A 23,830-nucleotide genomic window follows, 5' to 3' on the forward strand; every position below is an offset into this window, starting at 1 on the left:
ATCCAGCAATCACCACCTCTGGATAAACTAGTACGATTGTTGTATGCTAAAAATAAGCTTGTCATTCTATTGGCGCTTTGTCTCCCCAGCGGAATTCAGTCTCTCTGTAACGCACTGCCGTGAGTCTGGCTGTTCTGCCTTTGGTATAAACCAGATAATGGCCACAGCAGAATCCCAGCCTGTTGCCCATAAGAGCTGCTACCCTCAAGGAGATGGGGGCAAGGTCTTGATCAGGGAGGGTTTACGTTGACATTAATTCTCCCATCTTCAGGACCAATAATTCTTGCTTTAGAAATAAGGAAAAAGTGGTGATGCAGCTCAAGTCAAAATGAAATTTGACTTTCTACTCTTCCTTTCTAGGACTGCTTCAGTTGGGGAGTTAGTTTTCTGTTGCTTCTACAAGTGGTCTGGAGGACACCCCTGTGATGTTTAGGACCACTGACAGCACTTGAACAGTTTTGCTCCCTGTCTTCTCCCTTCCCCCACCCCACAGAGACTCAGAGGAGCATTTGTGAGACAGACTCTGGACTTACAAACACTGAAACAGCTGCTCTCCCAGCCTCTTGTCTCCCGTGCGGCTGCAGTCACAGTGCTGGAACTCTCTGCCAAGGAGGGTGGACTGTTGTCACCAGAAAGGTGGTTCATTATAGATCTTGACCCCTCCTTCGTTCTTCCTCCTTTACAACATGCACATCCCTCTCTTCTCCTGGCATTACTGCTGGCAGAGTTCAGACTTCATTTCTCTCATTCAAAAGCATTCCTCCCATTTGTGAATTATTCCCTGACTCTTTGATAGGGCAGTGTTACAGGTCCTCTGCCGGCAGAAGGGAGCAGTCTGACAAAACCTGAAGCCCTAAGACTTTCAGAAGCTGTGACGAGCAGACTAGGAGGAAGCCACGACATTGCGAGCTGAATGGATGTCTTAATAAGCTTTCAGATGTGATTTGGCCAGAGTTGGCAGAGAGAGCTCGAGGGAAAAAGGCAAGTAAATGATTGCAGACCCACTGGGCGTGACAACCCTAGGAAGCTAATCATGTCTCCAGGAAATAATTGACAGCAATTACCCAGCAACAGAACACCATGTAGAATGGGGAGGACAGACCCCCGGATGTGAGTACGATCTCTCTTCACTACAGAGTTTTAAGCAGTGGGAGCAAAGCGAATTATTGTAACTGATGGTGCTCCCCTAACCACTGATTCTGGGTGCTTGTGGACTGTCTCTGGGTGGGGTATGCATATGCCTGGCTGGGACTTCTGTTTGCAGGTCTCTTCTAAAATATGTTGCCTGTCAGGAAACTGAATGTAGTAGTTTGGGGATATTGGTATCAGGAGACTTCTTGTAAATCCTCAAGAAAGCAGCAAAAGCAAACCTCATAGACCTTTTGCTATAAAAATAAAACAGATCGCATCACAGACCAAGCAGCTGTGTGGCCCTCTAGCATTCGTGATGAGAGAAAAAAAGCATTTGCAAATTGGAATGCAGTGAAAATGGGGCGGTGGGCTAGGACAAAGCAGGAAAATCTTTCTTAGAAGCTAAATACCTTTCTGGATTCAGGATGCTCATTGAATATTTATGATCATGGATTTATTTCATTTCTGCTTAAAGAGCTGGCAGTATGTTTGCATTTAATGTTTTTCTCCAGAATGCTGTGAAAGTGAGCATTGTGACAAAGAAGGATGTGATTGATAGATATAGGGCAGAAGAAATTCCTCACCGCCAACAGTGGGAAGTGTCTTGAATGATAGCTGATCTACTTGGAAGAGGAGGCTCAGATTGAATGAGGGAATGGGGCTGCTACAGCCGAGGTACCCAACAGGTTGGCAGTGAAGTTTAACTCGTTGATTGCAGACTAGTTGCTACGTCTCTATTCCTCTACCCTCCCCACTCATTGGTGAAGGTCCTCTATCCTCCTTATTCTTCTCCCTCAACCCGCCTCTGCCTTCCTGATTTGTCAGTTCAGAGGTCTCAGATGAGAAGCCCCTTCCTCCAAAAGGATGGAGGTACAGAGAGGAAACAGAAAAGAAGACTCAGCCACTTTGATTCTTTCCCACCCACCCTGTGTGTATATGCAACTGTAGGTGAATACTGGGCATCCTACCAGTGACGCTATTACTGGATTTCAATTGAGAATGAACTTGAGAATCCCAAGCACGTAGGGATGATGGTAACCACAGACTAGGAACTGGAAACCTGGGATTCTGTTCCTGACTTTGCAGGCAGTTTTCTATGTAATTCTAGTTGGGGGGGGGGGGGGTGGTGGGAGCGGTATCCAAAATCCTGTGAGCAACAAATCCCTGTGCCTCAGGCAGGCTGTGTATTGGCCATGGTGGAGGGGGTGGGATAGGGTGGGGAGTGGGGAGCATTTCATTCTTAAGTAGTTGTAACTGAAGAAAAAAAAAGTCTGGACAATATTTCTCAACTGTAGTGTTTTTTTCTGTCTTAAAACAAAGTGAGTAGTAATGTGTGCTAGACTTATAAAGGGCTGTTTACCAAAGGTAGTTATATAAACGAGGCTATCTCAGTAGCTTGCAACCATGGCAGTGGGTGTCTGAGAGCTGAATTTATTGTCTGGGACAGGAGGGGAGTGGCTGTCCATGTACTACAGGCCTGCTGACCCCTGCATCTGTTGCTGGGGAGACTGGCCAGTGCTGCTGGACTGGAGCTTGTGACCTCAGCTGGTGGGCTGCACTAGTTTGCAGCAAGGATGTCTCTATCTCCAGGAGCTAAGCTCTGAAGTAAAATGAGTGAAATTTTAATAGTATTTGTCTGAATTGGGCCATTGTATTGAGACGTTCAGATGCTCACTGCAAGGAAAGTTTGGATACAGGGGAAGGTGGCAGTTCAGGCTGAGTGTGCAAAGACAACAAATGAGTAAATGAACAATGTGGTTGTGGAGGGAGAGCAGTTTGGAAGTCACGGCTAATATTGTAGCTTCCTGCCATTTGTGCCTGGAGTGTTCTTGCAATATTGGGGCAAACCCAGTATTGGGAAGCTCAGTATAATTGGTTTACAGATACCACAGATTACCTGAATAAAGAGAGAATGTATCCAACGTTTCCAAAAACAACTTCTACACTGTAGAACAGTCTGGCAAACATAAAGCTTAAACTAGTCTTTCAGTGGGACCCTGGGAATTTCCAGTGGATTTTCCAGCTCTGTTTCTCTGTTTTGAGTTGCAGCTTGATTCTTTCATTGGCTCATTCATTCAACCGAGATTCCTCATGCATCCCAGGGGTCTCTGACCATGGCTAAGAGAGGAGTTCTCTTTGGAGCATACCTTCTCCGGGTTTATTGCATTTCCAATGAGCAGAGCAGGTGGATTTGAAGGTTCTTTCTTTCCTTGCTATTCTTTAACCACATTTTGGGCAACATACAGATGAAGTGAGAAAAGTTGATGATTAACAAGTTGGGGCAGGAGGGATAATAATTACCTTTTTGAAGTTATTCACATTTTGGCCAATACTTTCACATAGTAAACTGCCATCTTTAATCCCACCATGGTCCTCTTTGTGTGTGTGTGTGTGTGTGTGTGTGTGTGTGTGTGTGTGTGTGTATGTGTCTGTTTTATGTGTGATCATTTAACCCCAGCCTCTCAGAGCTGTTGACAAAATGAATTGCCTGGAATGTCATGGTGAACAAGAGTTAGAGCAAGGCACGTAGAGTCCAGATCTTTCCTAGTCGTCTCATGGCCAATTCCTTCATCTTAGAGGTTGAAAGGAGCATTGGGTTTGCCTAGAAGCAACTGTAAAAGATGTCTGTATCTTCCAGGCCTTCAAAATTAGAATGTGTGATAGGGTCTGGGGTGAAGAGTGCAGTCCTTTTGGCACAGCATTTTCTTTGTATTTGCATGTATTGGAATATTTTTAAAGTATTTATTTTGAGGGAGAGAGTGCACGAGCAGGAGAGAGGGACAGAGGGAGGGAGGGAAGGAGGGAGAGAGAGAGAGAGAGAGAGAGAGAGAGAGAGAGAGAGAGAGGGAGAGAGAGAGAGAGTAAGAGAGAATCCCAAGCAGGTTCCACACTGAGAGTGGAGCCTGATGCAGGGCTTGATCTCAGGACCATAAGATCACAATTTGAGCCTGTATCGAGTCGAGGCTCAACTGACTAAGCTACCCAGGTGCCCCATAGGTATTTTTTTTTTAACGTTTATTTATTTTTAGACAGAGAGAGACAGAGCATGAACGGGGTAGGGTCAGAGAGAGAGGGAGACACAGAATCTGAAACAGGCTCCAGGCTCTGAGCAGTCAGCACAGAGCCCGACGCGGGGCTCGAACTCACATACCGCGAGATCATGACCTGAGCCGAAGTCGGACGCTTAACTGACTGAGCCACCCAGGCGCCCCGCCCCATAGGTATTTTTAATAAGTATGTTTCAAAACACAAAGAAGCTTTCACTTACTTGCTGTCCTAGCAGGAGTGGATTCAATTCTTTTTTTTTTTTTAAGTTTATTTATTTTGAGAGAGAGAGACAGAGCATGCACACACATGGGGGAGGGGCAGAGAGAGAGAGGGAGAGAGAGAATCTGACAGCACAAAGCCAGATGTGAGGCTTGAACTCACAAATCATGAGATCATGACCTGAGTCCAAACTAAGAGTTGGATACTTAATCGACTGAACCACCCAGGCACCCTGAGCGGGTTCAATTCTTGAAAGCATTCCTTCCAAAGAACACTTTACTTTGGATAAATTACCAATGGCTTTGGTTTGCTCTAATGGTGGCCCAGGGCTCCTGGGAGAAGTCAGTCTTTAAAATTGTGTTCATTTGTCATTTGGTGGAAAGAAGAGTTTAATTTTACTACAGTTACTACTACCTCTAGACCACTGCTCTGACTGGGGTTTTGCGTCCTGTAGGTGGTTTCAGTAGGCCTTTTATTTCTTGTTAAGCATGGAAGCAACAAAACCAGGCCCTCCTGATGCGGTTGGCAGTATGCACTGTCAGGGTTTCTAGCATCCGCGTTGTTCCCAAGGTGGGTTGTTCCGGCAGTAACTGGAACTGGGCGATGGCCCGGGCCTGTGCCCAGTTCTTGGTCTGTCCCAGAACTCAGGAAGCTGCACTGTTCCCAGTGAGACAAGGATGAAGCAAAAAACCTGCAGTAAATGCTGGCAGAACACCCAAGGGTTTAACCCACCCCTGAGGGTGTCTGTGGGGGGTGGTCCGTGGGCATCTTCACCTGCCAGGGGAATCAGCATGTCGGCTGTGGTGGACCCACAAAACACGGCCAGAAGGCCCTTCGTCATCATGCGCAGTACAGTTACCTGCCAAAGGCAGGCCTGGAACCCAGGTGATGTTGATGGGGTTATATCAGGCCTCTGCTACCCGGGATGGAAGTACAGAGCAGACCTCACAGTTTTGGCCATAGTCCTCTGGAGAATGTCCCTGAAGGAGGAAGAAGGGAGGGAGGTTGGCACATCTGCTGCCTTCTACTCGCAAGTTCAGGGGCTTGGTGTGCAGAGTATGTGCTTCCTGCTCGTCCTGTCTTCACTCAGCTTCTGTCCCCTGCAGTGAGCGATCAGCAGATGCCCTAAAATCAGAGAGAGGAGGTGTGTGGCCTGTCCTGTGTGCTGAGCGGTGCTGATGGCAACTTTGTTTGTAATCCCTAGGTCCCGAAGATGGCATAGTAATACAGGCACCTTCTGATGATCGGGAGCGTCTTTACCCGTGGGTGCCTGCCCGGGCCAGTGGCATCGTGTTGAGCTGAAGGAACTTGTCTACTGCTTTCCTGAAAACCTCTTTTTCTCCTAATTCATGAGCCAGCAGGATGCGGTCGCTGCACTTTCTGAACGCCTTCTCATAGCTGCGTACAAAGGCCAAGCAGAGAATGTGGTTCAGCTCATCAACAAGGGCGCCAAGGTAGCAGTTACCAAGGTAACAAGAAAAAAAAAAACTAACACTTTAACCATTCCCTGGGAAAAAGCCTACCTCTTAATAACCATTGTCTGTACAACTTTTGTGTTGGTTCGAAGCTTTCATGGAACTAGCTTTTTCTTTTTTCCAGTGGTGGCAGTTTGGGAAGCAGGAAGGAGGATTAAAATGCTTTCAATGCTATCTTTCAAGTGGAGTGACTTATTTATTTATTTTTTTAATGTTTATTTATTCTGGAGAAAGAGAGAGAGAGAGGCAGAGTGAGAGTGGGGGAGGAGCAGAGAGAGAGAGGGAGACACAGAATCTGAAGCAGCTCCAAGCTCTGAGATGTCAGCACAGAGTCTGATGTGAGGCTCGCACTCACAGATCATGAGATCATGACCTGAGCCGAAGTCAGATGCTTAACCAACTGAGCCATCCAGGTGCCCCTGGAGTGACTTGTAATTAGCATTTGACAGTCTTTAAAATCACAGTATGGCCTTTTCTCACCTACTTCTTTAGCTAAATGGACAAGAGGTGTCTCTGGAGAAGTTGGGGGGCATAAAAAGTTATTGGAAAAAATGTACAGTAATCTCGTTATTGTACAGGGACAGGGCAGCCCATCGGCTGTGCAGAACCTCACTGTTCCCATCTGTACAGTAACAGACTTGGGCCAGATGACGGCCACCATCTCTTTGGGCTTTCATTTCATATGGGTCAGGAAACAGATAATTCCACGGTAGATGAGAAAACATACTGGCTAAAGGGCGATATTGTAGCAAAAGTGGGGAAAGTCAGGCTGCATAGGTGACAAGTTAAAATATATAGATGAAATAATGCTGATGGAAGACACTTACTGAGCACTTAGTATTGCTCTAAGGACTTTATAGTCCTCTAGAAAAGGTTCTTTTTTTCATCCCCACTGTAGAGATGTAGAGAGCCTGAGGCACAGAGATTTACTTGCTCAGGGTCTGTTCTTCAGCTGTTGGGTGGCAGAATTGCTACTTGTACCTACAGAGTCTGGCTCCAAAGCCCACCCTCCAGGCCACCCCACATAGCTGTGGAGAGAAGCGAAGCTTAAGTTTCAAATGCTAATGTCTGACCACCTGTGGCACAGATTGGCCAGCACGCATTTTCAGTTACTCGCATGCGGTCTCTGCATTTTATGATTCTGATGTGTGCTTTTTTGGCCCCACCAAGCAGTTAATTCCGACACTGTCGACCTGGAGGTGGCATCAGGCCTCACAGGTGAAGGGCTCAGTCCCACAAGACTGCATTTCCCCCCACTCCACTTCAGATGCCAGCCGCCAAGTCCAGGTTGTCACCTGTGCTTCTGACCAACACAGAATTGAGGGTTCCCACAATCCCCCGATCCCCTGGGTTTGACTGATCTGCTAGAGCAGCTCACAGAACTCAGGAAGACATTTTGCTTACCAAATTACTAGGTCATTGTGAAAGGTTGTAACTGAGGACCAGCCAGATAGAAGAGATACATAAGGCAAGGTATGAGGAAAAGGCTACATAGCTTCCATGCGCTCTGAGTGCACCACCCTACCGGAACTTCCATGTCTTCCCCAGCCCAGAAGTTTTCTGGCTTGTCTTGGATTTTTATGGAGGCTTCATGGCTGATTGCTCATTGACATTCAACCTCCAGCCTCACCCCTCTCCCTGGAGGTCAGGAGATGGGACTGAAAATGTGACCATCTAATTATGGTAGGTTGCCCTGGCAACCAGCAGCATCCTTAGGGCTTTCTAAAAGTTCCCTCATTAACATAAATTCAGGTGTGGTTGAAAGGGGCTTATTATGAAGAACACATTACTTTCACTTTTTTGTCTCCGGAGCTATTTCAGGAATGAGGACAAAGACCAGCTACTGTAAAAAAAGATGCTCCTGTTGTTCTGATTTATCACTTAGGAAATTCCAAGGATTTGGGGAGCTGTGAGCCAGGAACGGACACTAAAACCAAATATATATTCATTATAAACAATATCACAATGCTTGTCTCTGACAAAATATTGGGCTATGCAGAGGTCACCTATTGGCCTAACAATGCCCTGCACATAAATGGTGATAAGCTTGTATGGAACTGACGGTGAAGAGAGCCATAGCTCAGGCTTTGGTGTGATTCGCCCACAGCTCTTCAGGGTCTGGGCAATCACAACTGCAGGAAGGTGCATGAACTCTGTAGTTAGGGTGCATGCTCACATATTTTCACTTGGCTATGTTTGCTAATTGTGCCACTTGCTTGACTTCTTAGAGCATCAGTTTCCTTACTGTAAAAGACTTAATGATACCATCTTTTCAGGATTGTTATAATAACAAATTATTGATAAACATTTAGCTCATAGTCTGAAAGTTTTCTTTTTCTTTCTAACGTGAGCTTTCTTTCTTTCTTGAGGGAGAGAATGCATGTGCAAGCAGGGGAGGGGCAGAGGGAGAGGGAGAGAGAGAATCTTAAGCAGGCTCCACACTCAGCGAGGAGCCTGACATGGAGCTCGATCTCCAACTGTGAGATCATGACCTCAGCTGAAATCAAGAATCGGATACTTAACCAACTGACCTGTCCAGGTGCCCTGAAAGTTTTCTTTTTTTTTTTAAAACTTTTTTTTTTTTTAACATTCATTTATTTTTGAGACAGAGAGAGACAGAGCATGAACAGGGGAGGGGCAGAGAGAGAGGGAGACACAGAATCTGAAACAGGCTGCAGGCTCTGAGCGGTCAGCACAGAGCCCGACGTGGGGCTCGAACTCACGGACCATGAGATCATGACCTGAGCCGAAGTTGGACGCTTAACCAACCAAGCCACCCAGGCGCCCCGAAAGTTTTCTTTTTAAAACAGACTTCGTCATTTGCTTTTTTTAAAAACAGGTTTATTGAGGTATAACTTACATGTCATAAAATTCACCCATTTAAAGTATACAATTCAGTGATTTTTGATGTATTTACAGAGTTGTGCAATAATCACCGTGTTTTAATTTTAGAACATTTCCATCATCCCAGTAAGAAACTTTCTACTCATTAGCTGTCATTCCCCATTCCCACCCCCAGCTCCTGGCAACCATTAATCTACTTTCTGTCTCTATGTATCTGTTTTCTAGAGGCGCCTGGGTGGCTCAGTGGGTTAAGTGTCTGACTCTCGGTTTTGGCTCAGGTCATGATCGCATGGTTTCATGGGTTTGAACCCTGCATCGGGCTGTGCAGTGATGGTGCAGAGCCTGTTTCGGATTCTCTCTCATCCTCTTTCTCTCTGCCCCTCCCCTACTCATGCTTTCTCTGTCTCTCTCAAAATAAATAAATAAACCTAAAAAAATTTAAATATCTGTTTTCTGGACATTTCCCAGAAATGGAATCATATAGTATGTAGCCTTTTGTGTCTGACTTTTTTCACTTAGCATAATGTTTTCAGAGTCGATCTATGTTATAGCCTACATCAGTATGTCATTCTCTTTTATTGCAGAATAGTATCTCATTGTATGGATACGCCACATTTTGTTTACCTAGTCATCAGTTGGTGGATGTTTTGGGTTGTTTCCAGCTTGGAACTATTATGAATAATGCTGCTGTGAATGCCAGTGTATGGTTTTTGTGTGGACGTGTTTTCATTTCTCTTTAGTAAATACCCAGGAGTGGAATTGATGGAATAAACGATAAATCTGTGCTTAGCATTTTAAGGAACTACCAAACTATTTTTCAGGGTGGTTGTACCATTTTACATTCCCATCGCAGTGTTTAAGGGTTCCAGTTTCTCTGTATCCTTGCCAATGCTTGTTGTTGCCTATCTTTTTTATTTTTTTACATCATTTGTTCTTTAATAGTTATCTTTTTCAAAGTAATGCAGGCACATAGGAAGTTTAAAAGTGTAAGTTCAAATACTGTTGGAAGGCATTTAACAGAAAGAGCTGTCTTCTGCCCACCCCTCAACTCTGCTCCCCAAAAGAACAAACTCTCAGATCTCTTAGCTGTTTTCCTGCTGGCATTGATCTCCATATTTCTATAATGAATATGCATATACTGCTAAGTTGATTAATCAGCTTAATTTTTCATTTAAAAAAGTTTAGACAAAGTACAACATCCATTCATGATAAAAAACCCTCAATAAAGTAGGTTTAGAGGGAACAAACTTCATTGTAATAAAGGCCATTTATGAAAAACTTACAGTGAAAATCATCCTTAATGGGGAATAAGTGAGAGGTTTTCCCCTAAGGTCAGGAACAAGATTAGGATGCCCACTCTCAACACTTTTATTCCACATAGTACTGGAAGTCCCAGCCACAGCAGTCAGACAAGGGGGGAAATAGGCCTCGGGGTTGGTAAGGAAGAAGTAAAACTTTCACTCTTTGCAGATGACATGATACTCTCTATAGAAAACCTTTAGTGTTTAGTCCCCCAAAAAACTGCTAGAATTGATAAATTCAATAAGGTCGCAGGATACAAAATCAATCTACACAAATGTTTCATTTCTTTTTTTTTAAGTTTATTTATTTATTTTGAGAGAGAGAGGGAGGGAGGGGCAGAGAGAGAGGGTGAGAGAGAATCCTAGGCAGGTTCCATGCTGTCAGTGTGGAGCCTGACACAGGGCTCAATCTCACGAACGGTCACAACCTGAGCCGAAATCAAGAGTTGCTTACTTAACTGACTGAGCCACTCAGGTGCCCCTATTTCATTTCTGTACACCAATAATGAAGCAGCAGAAAGAGAAATTAAGAAAACAATCTGATTTACAATTGTACCAAAAATAATAAAATACCTAGGAATAAACCTAACCAAAAGAGGTGAAAGACCTGTACTCTGAAAACTATTAAACACTGATGAAAGAAATTGAAGGCTACACAAAGAAATGGAAACACATTCATGCTCATGGATTGGAAGAAAAAATATTGTTAAAATGCCCATACTACCAAAAGCAATGTACACATTCAATGCAATCCTTATCAAAATACCAACAGCATTTTTCACAGAACTAGAATAAACAATCCTAAAATGTGTATGGAACCACAAAAGATCCCAAATAGCTGCTATAGCAATCTTGAAAAAGAAAAGCAAAGCCAGAGGCATCACAATTCCAGACTTCAAATTATATTACAAAGCTGCGGTAATCAAAACAGTATGGTACCAGCACAAAAATAGACACATAGACCAATGGAACAGAATAGAAATCCAGAAATAAATCCAAAATTATATGGTCAATTAATCTTCAACAAAGAAGGGAAGATATGCAATGGGAAAAAGTCTCTTCAACAAATGGTGCTGGGAAAACTGGACAGCTACATGCAAAAGAATGAAACCATTTTCTTACCATACACAACAATAAATTCAACATGGATTAAAGACCTAAATGTGAGACCTGAAAGTATAAAAATCCTAGATAAGACTGCAAGCAGTAACTTCTCTGACATTGGCCATAGCAACTTCTTTCAAGATATGTCTCCTGGGGCAAGGGAAACAAGCAAAAATAAACTATTGGAACTACATCAAAAGAGCCTGCTTGTAATTCTCTCTCCCTCTCTCTCTGCTCTGTTGCTCTTGTGCTTTTGTGCTCGCTCTCTTTCTCTCTCAAACTAAATAAATAAACTTTAAAAAGTTTTTAAATAAAGTTAAAATTAAAAAAAGAAAAACACTAATTAAAAGGGATACATTCACCCCTATGTTTATAGCAGTATTATTTCCAATAACCAAGATATGGAAGCAGCCCAAGTATCCATTGATAGGTGAATAGATAAAGAAGGTGTTTTATATATTCTGGAACAGAATATTATTCAGCCATAAAAAAGAACTAAATCTTGCCATTTGTGACAACATGGATGGAGCTAGAGAGTATTCTGCTAAGTGAAACAAGTCAGTCAGAGAAGGAGAAATACCATATGCTTTCACTCATGTGGAATTAATGAAACAATTCAAACAAGCAAAGTGAAAGAGAGAGAGAGAGACAGAGAGAGAGAGAGAAACCAAGAAACAGACTCTTAATTATAGAGTACAAACCGATGGTTACCAGAGGGAAGGGGTTGGGAGATGGGTTAAATAAGTGATAGGGATTACTTGTTGGGTGCTGTATGGAAGTGCTGAATCACTATCTCATACACCTGAAACTAATATCGCACTGAATGTTAACTAACTGGAATTAGAATAAAAACAAACAAAAAGCAGTTTAGGTATTACTTTAATTTTTATGTTACACCTACACATTAAGTGTCAAATATTTTTACTGTTTGTCTTCCATTTCTGAGTCTTCATAGGCAACTACATGCAAGTCTTTTGGTAGTTTCTTTTAGTGTTTACATTTGTAAATGATGTCCTGACATTGCTTGATTTTGATTTTTCCATTTTAGGCGTCATCCGCTGACTTAATATAAAAACCGATGTTTTAAGGTATAGCTTTCTTCCTCTACCCTGCTCTCAGATACAGTTTCTACCTTCATAATATAGTTGTGTCATTACTTAGGTGACATCAGCATTTGGTCTTTACATTAATTTAACAAGTTTATTTATAGCTGAGCCATGTAGTATGTAGTATCATTATGTTTCCTGTTTTGTTTTTTTTTTTTGGTAGTAATTTCCTTACTATGATGTTAATAATTATCCCATGTTTGTTCCCTTGGTTTTGTGTGTACATATAACAAGTCATCCCCAAACTCTTCCCCAGTTCCTGATCTTCTCTCTGGATGTTCAGATGTGTTAGATAAATCTCTCCACTGAGTCTCTTTGCAGAGATGTTCTCTGGAGACCCCTCCCCTATTTTAGTCTGGACTGGTGGCCCTTCAGGCCTTCTGACAGATATCACTCTTCACTATTATCCTATGGATTCCGCTTACCATTTTTATATATGTTGATTTGGTTTTGGACCTCAGTGTCTTTTTCTTTCTTGGTTTACTCCCTTGGTTTGATGTGGTACACCCCCTAGTACAGCACTGTCCAACAGAATTTTCTATGATAGTGAAATGTTCTATATTTGTGCTGTTCTATATCTGTCTATATTTAGGTTAGCAACACATGACTATTGAGTACCTAGAATGTGGCTAGTGTGGCTTAATTTCAAATTTAATTTTAATTAAAATTTGAATGCCACATGTGACTGTTGGCTACTGTGTTGAATAACACAGCACTTATGTCTTCTTGAGAATGAATGCATGGGAGAGATCGATCAACTTTATTTTTTTTTAATGTTTATTTATTTATTTTGAGAGAGAGCATGTGTGTGTGCACATGCATGAGGAGGCAAGGAGCAGAGAGAGAGGGGGAGAGAATCCCAAGCAGACTTCACACTCAGCACAGAGCCTGACACAGGGCTTGATCTCATGGCTGTGAGAACATGACCTGAGCTGAAATCAAGAGTCAGATGCTCAATTGACTGAGCCACCCAGGCACCCCAAGATTGATCAGTGTTAGACATAATCTATTGCCCCTTGCTCTTCCATACTGTCTCAATCTTGTTATATCACAGTTTTTGAGCAGATTCGTGATTACTGTGATTATGTAATTGCTGTTCATTGGTGAGCCAAGAGTTGTACTATAGTTAATTACATTTCCATTTTTATATAACTTGCTGTTTTTCCTGGACTTGATAATTGCCTTGATTTTTTATTTGTTTAGTTTTATTCAGACTTATAATTAAGTCTTCCCTCTATCCTCCAGCAATTCTGTAAAACGGTTCTTAGTACAATTTTCCATGATTAATCCCATCATGTACTTACCAGTTTTATTCTTTCCCTTGAGATAGATATCCCTTCTGGAGTCATTCATCTCTCCATTCCAGTTTGATCTGGGTTTCTCTCTATTTCTACTTGAACAGAGTCATCCTGAGAATTCCATTCACCTCTCCCCTGTGTTAGATCCCATTTGCCACAACCCACATCACCCTCCCTTTGGTGGTGCATGGTCACTGGTAACTTCTGAAGAAAGGGAACAGGAAGATAAATGTTTTGAGAGTCTGCATGTCTGAAATATATCTTTATTCTAATCACTTAAGTGACAGTTTGGTATAAAACCTAGACCGAGAATTGTTTTGCCTCAGAACCTTGAGGGCAATATTTTATTGTCTTTGAGCTCACAGTGTTGCCTGGGAAACTCAGTTTATAGATTCTTCCTTGCAAGACCTCTTTCAAGGCCTTATGCACCCACTCTGCCCCTGTAAGGTCTATTCATTCAGAATCTGGCTCAGGGATTGCACTCAGAGAAGTATCCTGCATGGAACTCTGTCTCTTTTCAACTGATGAAATGCTACCCCTTCACTCTGTGTCTCTAATAATTGGATCCTTCTGTATCTGTGACTACTCCGAACCCCCCACCAGACTATCACTCTGACCTGGGTCTGAGTTTATCTCCCACATTTCTGTGTGTTTTGCATAGAAGAAAAGCAATGGATTTGGAATCCAAAGACCTTGGTACAGGCTCCACTGCTTATTAACTACTTGTTAATGTGGCCAGGGTTTCTTGACTTCTGTATTATTGACATTTTGGGTCACACGGTTCTTTGTTGAGGGAATTGGCCCTATGCATGGTAGAATGTTTGGCAGCATCTCTGGCTTCTTCTTTTTTTTTCTTAATTATTTTTTCTATGAATTTTATTTATTTTTTCTTTAATATGTAATTTATTGGCAAATTGGTTTCCATACAACACCCAGTGCTCATCCCAATAGGTGCCTTCCTCAATGCCCACCACCCATTTTCCTCTCCCTCCCACCCCCCTCAACCCTCAATTTATTCTCAGTTTTTAAAAGTCTCTATGGTTTGCCTCCTTCCCTCTCTGTAACGTTTTTTTCCCTTCCCCTCCCCCATGGTCTTCTGTTAAGTTTCTCAGGATCCACAGAAGAATGAAAACATATGGTATCTGTCTTTCTCTGTATGACTTACTTCACTTAGCATAACACTCTCCAGCGCCATCCACGTTGCTACAAAAGGCTATATTTCCTTCTTTCTTTCTCATTGCCAAGTAGTATTCCATCGTATATATAAACCACAACTTCTTTATCCATTCATCAGTTGATGGACATTTAGGCTCTTTCCATAATTTGGCTATTGTTGAAAGTGCTGCTATAAACATTGGGGTACAAGTGCCCCTATGCATCAGCACTCCTGTATCCCTTGGGTAAATTCCTAGCTATTTATTGGGTCATAGGATAGATCTATGTTTAATTTTTTGAGGAACCTCCACACTGTTTTCCAAAGCGGCTGCACCAGTTTGCATTCCCACCAACAGTGCAAGAGGGTTCCCGTTTCTCCACATCCTCGCCAACATCTATAGTCTCCTGATTTGTTCATTTTAGCCACTCTGACTGGCATGAGGTGATATCTCCGTATGGTTTTAATTTGTATTTCCCTGATGAGGAGCGACGTTGAGCATCTTTTCATGTGCCTGTTAGCCATCCGGATGTCTTCTTTAGAGAAGTGTCTATTCATGTTTTCTGCCCATTTCTTCACTGGCTTATTTGTTTTTTGGGTGTGGAGCTTGGTGAGTTCTTTGTAGATTTTGGATACTTGCCCTTTGTCCAATATGTCATTTGCAAATATCTTCTCCCATTCCATCAGTTACCTTTTAGTTTTGTTGATTGTTTCCTTTGCAGTGCAGAAGCTTTTTATCTTCACGAGGTCCCAATAGTTCATTTTTGCTTTTAATTCCCTTGCCTTTGGAGATGTGTTGAGTAAGAAATTGCTGTGGCTGAGGTCAGAGAGGTTTTTTCCTGCTTTCTCCTCTAGGGTTTTGATGGTTTCCTGTCTCCCATTTAGGTCCTTCATCCATTTTGAATTTATTTTTGTGAATGGTGTAAGAAAGTGGTCTAGTTTCATTCTTCTGCATGTTGCTGTCCAGTTCTCCCAGCACCATTTGTTAAAGAGACTGTCATTTTTCCATTGGATATTCTTTCCTGCTTTGTCAAAGATTAGTTGGCCATACATCTGTGGGTCCAATTCTGGAGTCTCTATTCTATTCCATTGGTCTATGTGTCTCTTTTTGTGCCAATGCCATGCTGTCTTGATGATTACAGCTTTGTAGTAGAGGTCAAAGTCTGGGATTGTGATGCTTCCCGCTTTGGTCTTCTTCTTCAATATTACTTTGGCTATTCGGGGTTTTTTGTGGTTCCATACAAATTTTCGGATTGCTTGTTCTAGCTTCGAGAAAAATGCTGGTGCAATTTTGATTGGGATTGCATTGAATGTGTAGATTGCTTTGGGTAGTATTGACATTTTAACAATATTTATTCTTCCAATCCATGAGCATGGAATGCTTTTCCATTTCTTTGTATCTTCTTCAATTTCCTTCATAAGCTTTCTATAGTTTTCAGCATACAGACCTTTTACATCTTTTACATCTAGGTTTATCCCTAGGTATTTTATGCTTCTTGGTGCAATTGTGAATGGGATCAGTTTCTTTATTTGTCTTTCTGTTGCTTCATTATTAGCGTATAAGAATGCAACTGATTTCTGTACATTAATTTTGTATCCCTCGACTTTGCAGAACTCATGTATCAGTTCTAGCAGACTTTTGGTGGAGTGTGTCAGGTTTTCCATGTAGATTATCATGTCATCTGCAAAAAGTGAAAGCTTGACTTCATCTTTGCCAATTTTGATGCCTTTGATTTCCTTTTGTTGTCTGATTGCTGATGCTAGAACTTCCAAGACTATGTTGAACAACAGCAGTAAGAGTGGATATCCCTGTCGTGTTCCTGATCTCTGGGGGAAAGCTCTTAGTTTTTCCCCATTGGGGATGATATTATCTGTGGGCTTTTCATAAATGGTTTTTATGATGTTTGAGAATGTTCCTTCTATCCTGACTTTCTCAAGGGTTTTTATTAAGAAAGAATGCTGAATTTTGTCAAATGATTTTTCTGCATTGATTGACAGGATCATATGGTTCTTATGTTTTCTTTTATTAATGTGATGTATCACATTGATTGATTTGAGAATATTGAACCAGCCCTGCAGCCCAGCAATGAATTCCACTTGATCATGATGAATAATTCTTTTTATATGCTGTTGAATTTGATTTGCTAGTATCTTGTTGAGAATTTTTGCATCCATATTCATCAGGGATATTGGCCTGTAGTTCTCTCTTTTTTTGCTGGGTCTCTGTCTGGTTTGGGAGTCAAAGTAATGCTGGCTTCATAGAATGAGTCTGGGAGTTTTTCTTCACTTTCTATTTTTTGGAACAGCTTGAGAAGGATACGTATTATCTCGGCTTTAAATGTCTGGTTGAATTCCCCAGGGAAGCCATCTGGTCCTGGACTCTTATTTGTTGGGAGTTTTTTGATAACTGATTCAATTTCTTCACTGGTTATGGGTCTGTTCAAGTTTTCTATCTCTCCCTGTTTGAATTTTGGAAGTGTGTGGGTGCTTAGGAATTTGTCCATTTCTTCCAGGTTGTCTAGTTTGTTGGCATATAATTTTTCATAGTATTCCCTGATAATTGCTTGTATCTCTGAGAGATTGGTTGTAATAATTCCATTTTCATTCATGATTTTATCTATTTGGGTCATCTCCCTCTTCTTTTTGAGAAGCCTGGCTAGAGGTTTGTCAATTTTGTTTATTTTTTCAAAAAGCAACTCTTGGTTTCATTGATCTGCTCTCCAGTTTTTTTAGATTCTATATTGTTTATTTCTGCTCTGATCTTTATTATTTCTCTTCTTCTGCCGGGCTTGAGGTGTCTTTGCCGTTCTGCTTCTAGTTCCTTTAGGTGTGCCGTTGGATTTTGTATTTGGGATTTTTCCTGTTTCTTGAGATAGGCCTGGATTGCAATGTATTTTCCTCTCGGGATTGCCTTTGCTGCATCCCAAAGCATTTGGATTGTTGTATTTTCATTTTCATTTGTTTCCATATATTTTTTAATTTCTTCTCTAATTGCCTGGTTGACCCATTCATTCTTTAGTAGGGTGCTCTTTAACCTCCATGCTTTTGGAGGTTTTTCAGACTTTTTCCTGTGGTTGATTTCAAGTTTCATAGCATTGTGGTCTGAAAGTATCCATGGTATGATCTCAATTCTTTTATACTTATGATGGGCTATTTTGTAACCCAGTATGTGGTCTATCTTGGAGAATGTTCCATGTGCACTTGACAAGAAAGTATATTCTGTTGCTTTGGGATGCAGAGTTCTAAATATATCTGTCAAGTCCATCTGATCCAATGTATCATTCAGGGCCCTTGTTTCCTTATTGATTCTGTGTCTAGATGATCTATCCATTGTTGTAAGTGGAGTATTAAAGTCTCCCGCAATTACCACATTCTTACCAATAAGGTTGCTTATGTTTGTGATTGTTTTATATATTTGGGGGCTTCCATATTCAGCTCATAGACATGTATAATTGTTAGCTCTTCCTGATGGATAGACCCTGTAATTATTATATAATGCCCTTCTTCATCTCTTGTTACAGCCTTTAATTTAAAGTCTAGTTCGTCTGATATAAGTATGGCTACTCCAGCTTTCTTTTGACTTCCAATAGCATGATAGTTCTCCATCCCCTCACTTTCAATCTGAACGTGTCCTCAGGTCTAAAATGAATCTCTTGTACACAGCAAATAGATGGGTCTTGTTTTTTTTAATCCATGCTGATACCCTATGTCTTCTGGTTGGAGCATTTAGTCCATTTACATTCAGTGTTATTGTTGAAAGATACAGGTTTAGAGTCATTGTGATGTCTGTAGGTTTCATACTTGTAGTGATGTCTCTGGTACTTTGTGGTCCTTGCAACATTTCACTCACAGATTCCCCCTTAGGATCTCTGGTAGGGCTGGTTTAGTGGTGATGAATTCCTTCAGTTTTTGCTTGTTTCAGAAAACTTTTATCTGTCCTTGTATTCTGAATGACAGAGTTGCTGGATAAAGGATTCTTGGCTGCATATTTTTTCTGTTCATCACATTGAAGATTACCTGCCACTCCCTTCTGGCCTGCCAAGTTTCAGTAAATAGGTCTGCTAATACCCTTATGTGTCTACCTTTGTATGTTAGGGCCCGTTTATCCCTAGCTGCTTTCAGAATTCTCTCTGAAATTTGCCAATTTCACTTCATGCAGAAGATTGATTCAAGTTACATCTGAAGGGAGTTCTCTGTGCCTCTTGGATTTCAATGCCTGTTTCCTTCCCCAGATCAGGGAAGCTCTCAGCTGTGATTTGTTCAAGTACACCTTCAGCCCCTTTCTCTCTCTCTTCTTGTTCTTCTAGAATTCCTATGATATGGATATTGTTCCATTTGATTGCATCAACTTAGTTCTCTATTCTCCCCTTGTACTCGTGGACTTTTTTATCTTTTTCTCAGCTTCCTCTTTTTCCATAATTTTATCTTATAATTCACCTATTCTCGCCTCTGCCTCTTCAATCCATGCTATGGCTGCCTCCATTTTATTTTGCACCTCATTTATAGCATTTTTTAATTCATCACGACTATTTTTTAGTCCCTTGATGTCTAGCAATAGATTCTCTGCTGTTCTCTATGCTTTTTTCAAGCCAAGCGATTGATTTTATGACTATTATTCTAAATTCTTGTTCTGTTATATTGCTTAAATTGGTTTTGATCAGTTCATTAGCTGTTGCTACTTCCTGGAGTTTCTTTTGAGGAGAACTCTTCTGTTTCATCATTTTGGCTAGTTTTCTGTCCTTTATGCATTTTAAAAGCTTGTGTGCTCTGCACCTGGAAGCACTGCTATATTAAAGGAGGGTCAGGGGCGCCTGGGTGGCGCAGTCGGTTAAGCGTCCGACTTCAGCCAGGTCACGATCTCGCGGTCCGTGAGTTCAAGCCCCGCGTCGGGCTCTGGGCTGATGGCTCAGAGCCTGGAGCCTGTTTCCGATTCTGTGTCTCCCTCTCTCTCTGCCCCTCGCCCGTTCATGCTCTGTTTCTCTCTGTCCCAAAAATAAATAAACGTTGAAAAAAAAAAATTTTAAAGGAGGGTCATACATTGTCCAGGGTCTGGCCTTTCAGGAGGTATTTTTTCGGGGCTTGTTACTTGCTCTCCATTGTTGTGACTTTGGTTATTTTATTACCCTACTCATAGTAATATTTTGTACCCTCTACCAGGTATGCTTTGATTTGTTCCTTGGAGTAGCCCTATCTTTTTTCCAGCTTTCCCATTTTCTTCCTAGTAGATGCAGTCTCTTTTCCTCCCAGGCTCTGGTGTTCAAAGTCCTTTGGCTTCTACACTTCTTTGTTTGAGAGACATGGGATGTATGGATCCCCCCACTTCTCTGCCATCTAAATCAAGGAAGAATTTTAGGGTGAATGGACTACTCCGGCTCCCGAGTTCATGGCTACTCCACCTGTGGTCCCAGACCTGCTCTGCAGGCAGGCATGTTCCTCTGTGCCTTTTCAGCAATTCCCCACCGCAGACTGGAGTGCTCAGCACCCAGCTGAAGACTGGGGTGCAGCTCCCACTGCTCAGGCCACCGAATGGGTAGTAATGACCACTGAGTGGTCTTAAGCTGTTCCTGTACAATCTTGGGCCTCACCACAGGGCTTCCAGGGGTTCTGCTGGGCCACCAGACCAAGGCCACCCGCCAGCCCTGTTGCGCACCTTCGGCTGCCCGCCGGCCCCATCGCCTGGTTCAGCCATACTCAGAGGTTCAGAAGGGGCGGGCACAGTCCCCTCCTGGAGGCGCCGAGTGCTTCTCTACCCACCCGCAGTGGTGGCTTCTCTCTTTCCCAGGAGTGGGAGGGAAGAGAGGGGCAGCAGCTCTGGCTTCTACTCATTAGATGCTTCTCCCTAGTTGTGACAACCAAAAATGTTTCCAGAAATTGCTAAACGTCCCCTGACTAGTCTCCTGACTAAGAGCCACTGATGTAGGCAAATCTCTTTACTTCATGAATTTCAAATTCCGCCCCAAACTTTTTTTTCAGATTTTATTTTTAGGTAATTTCTAAACCTAATGCGGGGCTCGAACTTACAACCCCAAGATCAAGAGTCACATACTCTACCCACTGAGGCAATCAGGCACCCCAAATTTCTCCCCAAACCTAAAGGGCTTCCATAAAGACTAAGTATGAGAACATGAGTTGCCACAGTTATAAAATCTCAGTGGGCACAAAATCTGCAGTGGCCAGCACAGTATTCACACAATAAGCCCCGTGTACATTAAATGAGGGAAATAATGTTGAGTGTAGACTGCTTGCACTTAGATAGTACTTATGAGGTGCCTGGTACTCTTGCAAGAGCTATTCAGTGATTAAATATTCTAAACCTCAACTCATTATACAGATGAAGAAACAGGTAAGAAGAGGTTAGGTAACTAACCCATCCAATGTTTCAGTTAGAAAGTGTCAGGGTTGGGATTCAAATCCTGGCCATCTGGCTCCAGAATCCTTGCTCTGACCCAGCATGTTGCAACTGTGGGTTTATAATTTTGGATTGTGAACTCGCTGTGAACTACTTCTTGTTAGATTATCTTCCTTGGCATCTTGCACACGGTAGATATAATCTGCAAATGTTTTCCTGCCTGGGACCTCATATGCATAGGTACTTGATTATTTTTTTAAATGTTTATTTATTTATTTTGGGAGAGAGAGAGAGAGAGAGAGAGGGAGTAATGGTGGGGAGGGAGAGGTAGAGAGAGAGGAGAGAGGGAATCCTAGGCAGGCTCCATGCTGTCAGTGCAGAGCCCGACAGAGTGTTCACTTCCACGAACTGTGAGATCTTGACCTAAGCCGAAATCGAGAGTTAGATCATTAAACGATTGAGCCACCCAGGCACCCCATGCACAGGCACTTTAATAAGCCAGTATCCCAATAATTGTATTGCATATGGTGTCACACTTTACACTTTCCAAATTATTTTCACATACGTGTTGCTCAGCCCCAGAGCCCTGTGTGTATATACATACACATACGTACACACACACACACACACACACACACACCCCACAGATTTGTCTTTTAGAGTTGTGAGGAAATGGAAGGCCATAAAAGGGGAGTGACTGGACAAGCTAGAAAGTGCCAGAGCTGGGACCAGAGCCTGGATCTCCTGGCTCTCATGCAGATGTCCTCTTTGTTACACCAGGGCTCAGGCAAGTGCAGTCTCTTCTGTTTTCATAGGGACTTTACTTAGTAGCTAACAGTGTGTTGCTGTGATGCCTTATCCATCATGTAGGGGTGGAATTGTGCACAGGACAAGTCCTCAGATTTAATGGGATTGGGAGCAGGGAATTGGTGTGGAAACTACATACAAACATTTAAAATTCATGTTTTAAGAAGCTTACTAAGAACTCTGATTAGCCATTTGCCTAATTCTCATATGTAGACCAATTATTTTCATGTTGTATTGACCAACACATTTTCAGTTAGATCAGGTAACCTGACATGAACAGTGGGTATCCTGTGAAATCAGATGTGTCCCTGGAGTATATTGGCTGTTAGAATTGGAGGCTCAGGACCTCCCAGTAATTTGGCTCCTCACGCCCCTCACCTCTGTGCCACTGCTCACCTGTCATCTCACCTATCCAGCAAATATTAATTGAGCGCCTGCTTTACACCAATGAACAAGACAGAGAAAAAAAAGTCTTTATTTTGGGGAGATGGGCTAGAATTGGCATGTTGCCCACCCTCCCCTCCATGAAGCTTCCTTGGCCCCCCGATGCTCTGCCTCTGGTTTTCTTCTCTGATGCGGCCTCATCCACCTCCTTTCGCCATCTCTGCCTCTGGAGCTGGCTTTCCTTGGGGCTCTCAGCCCTCATCTGCTCTTACTCTGCACACCTGCCTTGACTTACCAGCTCTGGCCAGGCACCAGTTCAGCTGTATCTCCTGATTGACTTGCCAAGCTACCCTGATGGGCATCTTTATCTGAGTGATCCATGGGTACTTCACAGCTACATCACATCTGAATACCCAGCACCGTCCCAATGCCCCTCCTGAAACCCAATCCTCTTTCCACGGTCTCTTTGCCGATGGATGCACACGTTTGCCCAGTCTCAAGCGGAAGCCCAAGCCACCCTCCCTTCTTTTGACTCCTTCACATGCCTCTGCCTACACGTGCTCCCAGTGACCTATCGTGGCCCCGTCTGCCTCCTAATTTTCTCTCTCCTCTGTGCCTTTCTAGTTGCCCCACACATAGATACTGCCTGACATATTTGGCATTAAAACAGAAAGTGGGATTTTTTTTCTTTGCAAGAAAGCTTTGTTTTTCTCTCCATAGTCACCTCACATTTTAGCTAAAAATTTTTACACACAACTTAGTTTTGTTACCTCAATGCCAGTAGGTTTTTTTTTTTTGTCTGAATAAACCCTCTGTACTTCTTCTTAATGCCAAGCGCCGACCATGTAGTAAGAGTCGTGAACCTCTAGGAATCCACAGGCAGAGTGTCTTTTTATCGAGCTTTCAGGTCCTTGGGATGTTTCACTGCAGCTTTTGTTCCCTCCCAAAGCAACCAGACAAAGGTTATTTGATGCAACTTTAGTGAAGAAGAAAAATGGTTTTATTCATAAAATTAATGCTTACCAGAACTCCATTTGATATCTACCACTACCCTAAGTAATAACATAGGGATTTAGATGATTAAGAAGTACAGATCATGGCCTCAAGGAGCTTGTTCAGAGAGAGTGCCCCCAGAGTTCACTGCAGAGTGAGCAGGCAGAAAACTCTGGGGGTGGCCACATGGGGGTGATTGTGGAGGGAGGGAAGGAGGGCCCGGAAGCAAGACAAAAATGAGAACCAAAGATAATATGCAAATGTATACAGTGTCATATAGATCTCGTTTGTGTCGATTTGCATATATATACATATACATATATATACATATACATATATATAAATATACATATATACATATACACACACACACACACATATTCATGCACAAAGAAATTGGGGAGTTAGAACTTATATTGACCACTTATATCCATTGATAAGTGAAGAAGGCAGGTAGCAAGTGATGGGTACAGTATGATGTATTTTGGTTGAAAAACAAATCCACTTCTCTATGTGAACATGCTTGTACTTGCTTGAGCAGGGAACACAGGAGACTGCTCCTGTTGGTTACCTGGTGCTGAAGATGATTAACTTTGTTTTATAGGTTCTCCCATTATA

General features: G+C 42.4%; 1 protein-coding gene across 10 annotated transcripts in view; it reads left to right on the forward strand.

Moving 5' to 3' along the window:
* The window catches only part of ANKRD6 (ankyrin repeat domain 6), a 229,443-nt gene that overhangs the window by 125,170 nt on the left and 80,443 nt on the right, over window positions 1-23,830 (forward strand). For 3 of the 10 annotated variants that reach the window (XM_047857753.1, XM_047857754.1, XM_047857755.1), the window contains one exon: window positions 5,603-5,867. In XM_047857753.1, coding sequence (XP_047713709.1) covers window positions 5,748-5,867 — 120 coding nt within the window. In that variant the 5' untranslated portion in view covers window positions 5,603-5,747. Of the gene's footprint in view, window positions 1-5,074; window positions 5,868-23,830 lie in introns of those variants that run through there. The other 7 variants (XM_047857758.1, XM_047857760.1, XR_007152004.1 and 4 more) reach the window with 5 other exon arrangements.

The sequence above is a fragment of the Prionailurus viverrinus genome, chromosome B2 (assembly GCF_022837055.1).
Source record: "Prionailurus viverrinus isolate Anna chromosome B2, UM_Priviv_1.0, whole genome shotgun sequence".
In the NCBI taxonomy this organism is placed as follows: Eukaryota; Metazoa; Chordata; class Mammalia; order Carnivora; family Felidae; genus Prionailurus; species Prionailurus viverrinus.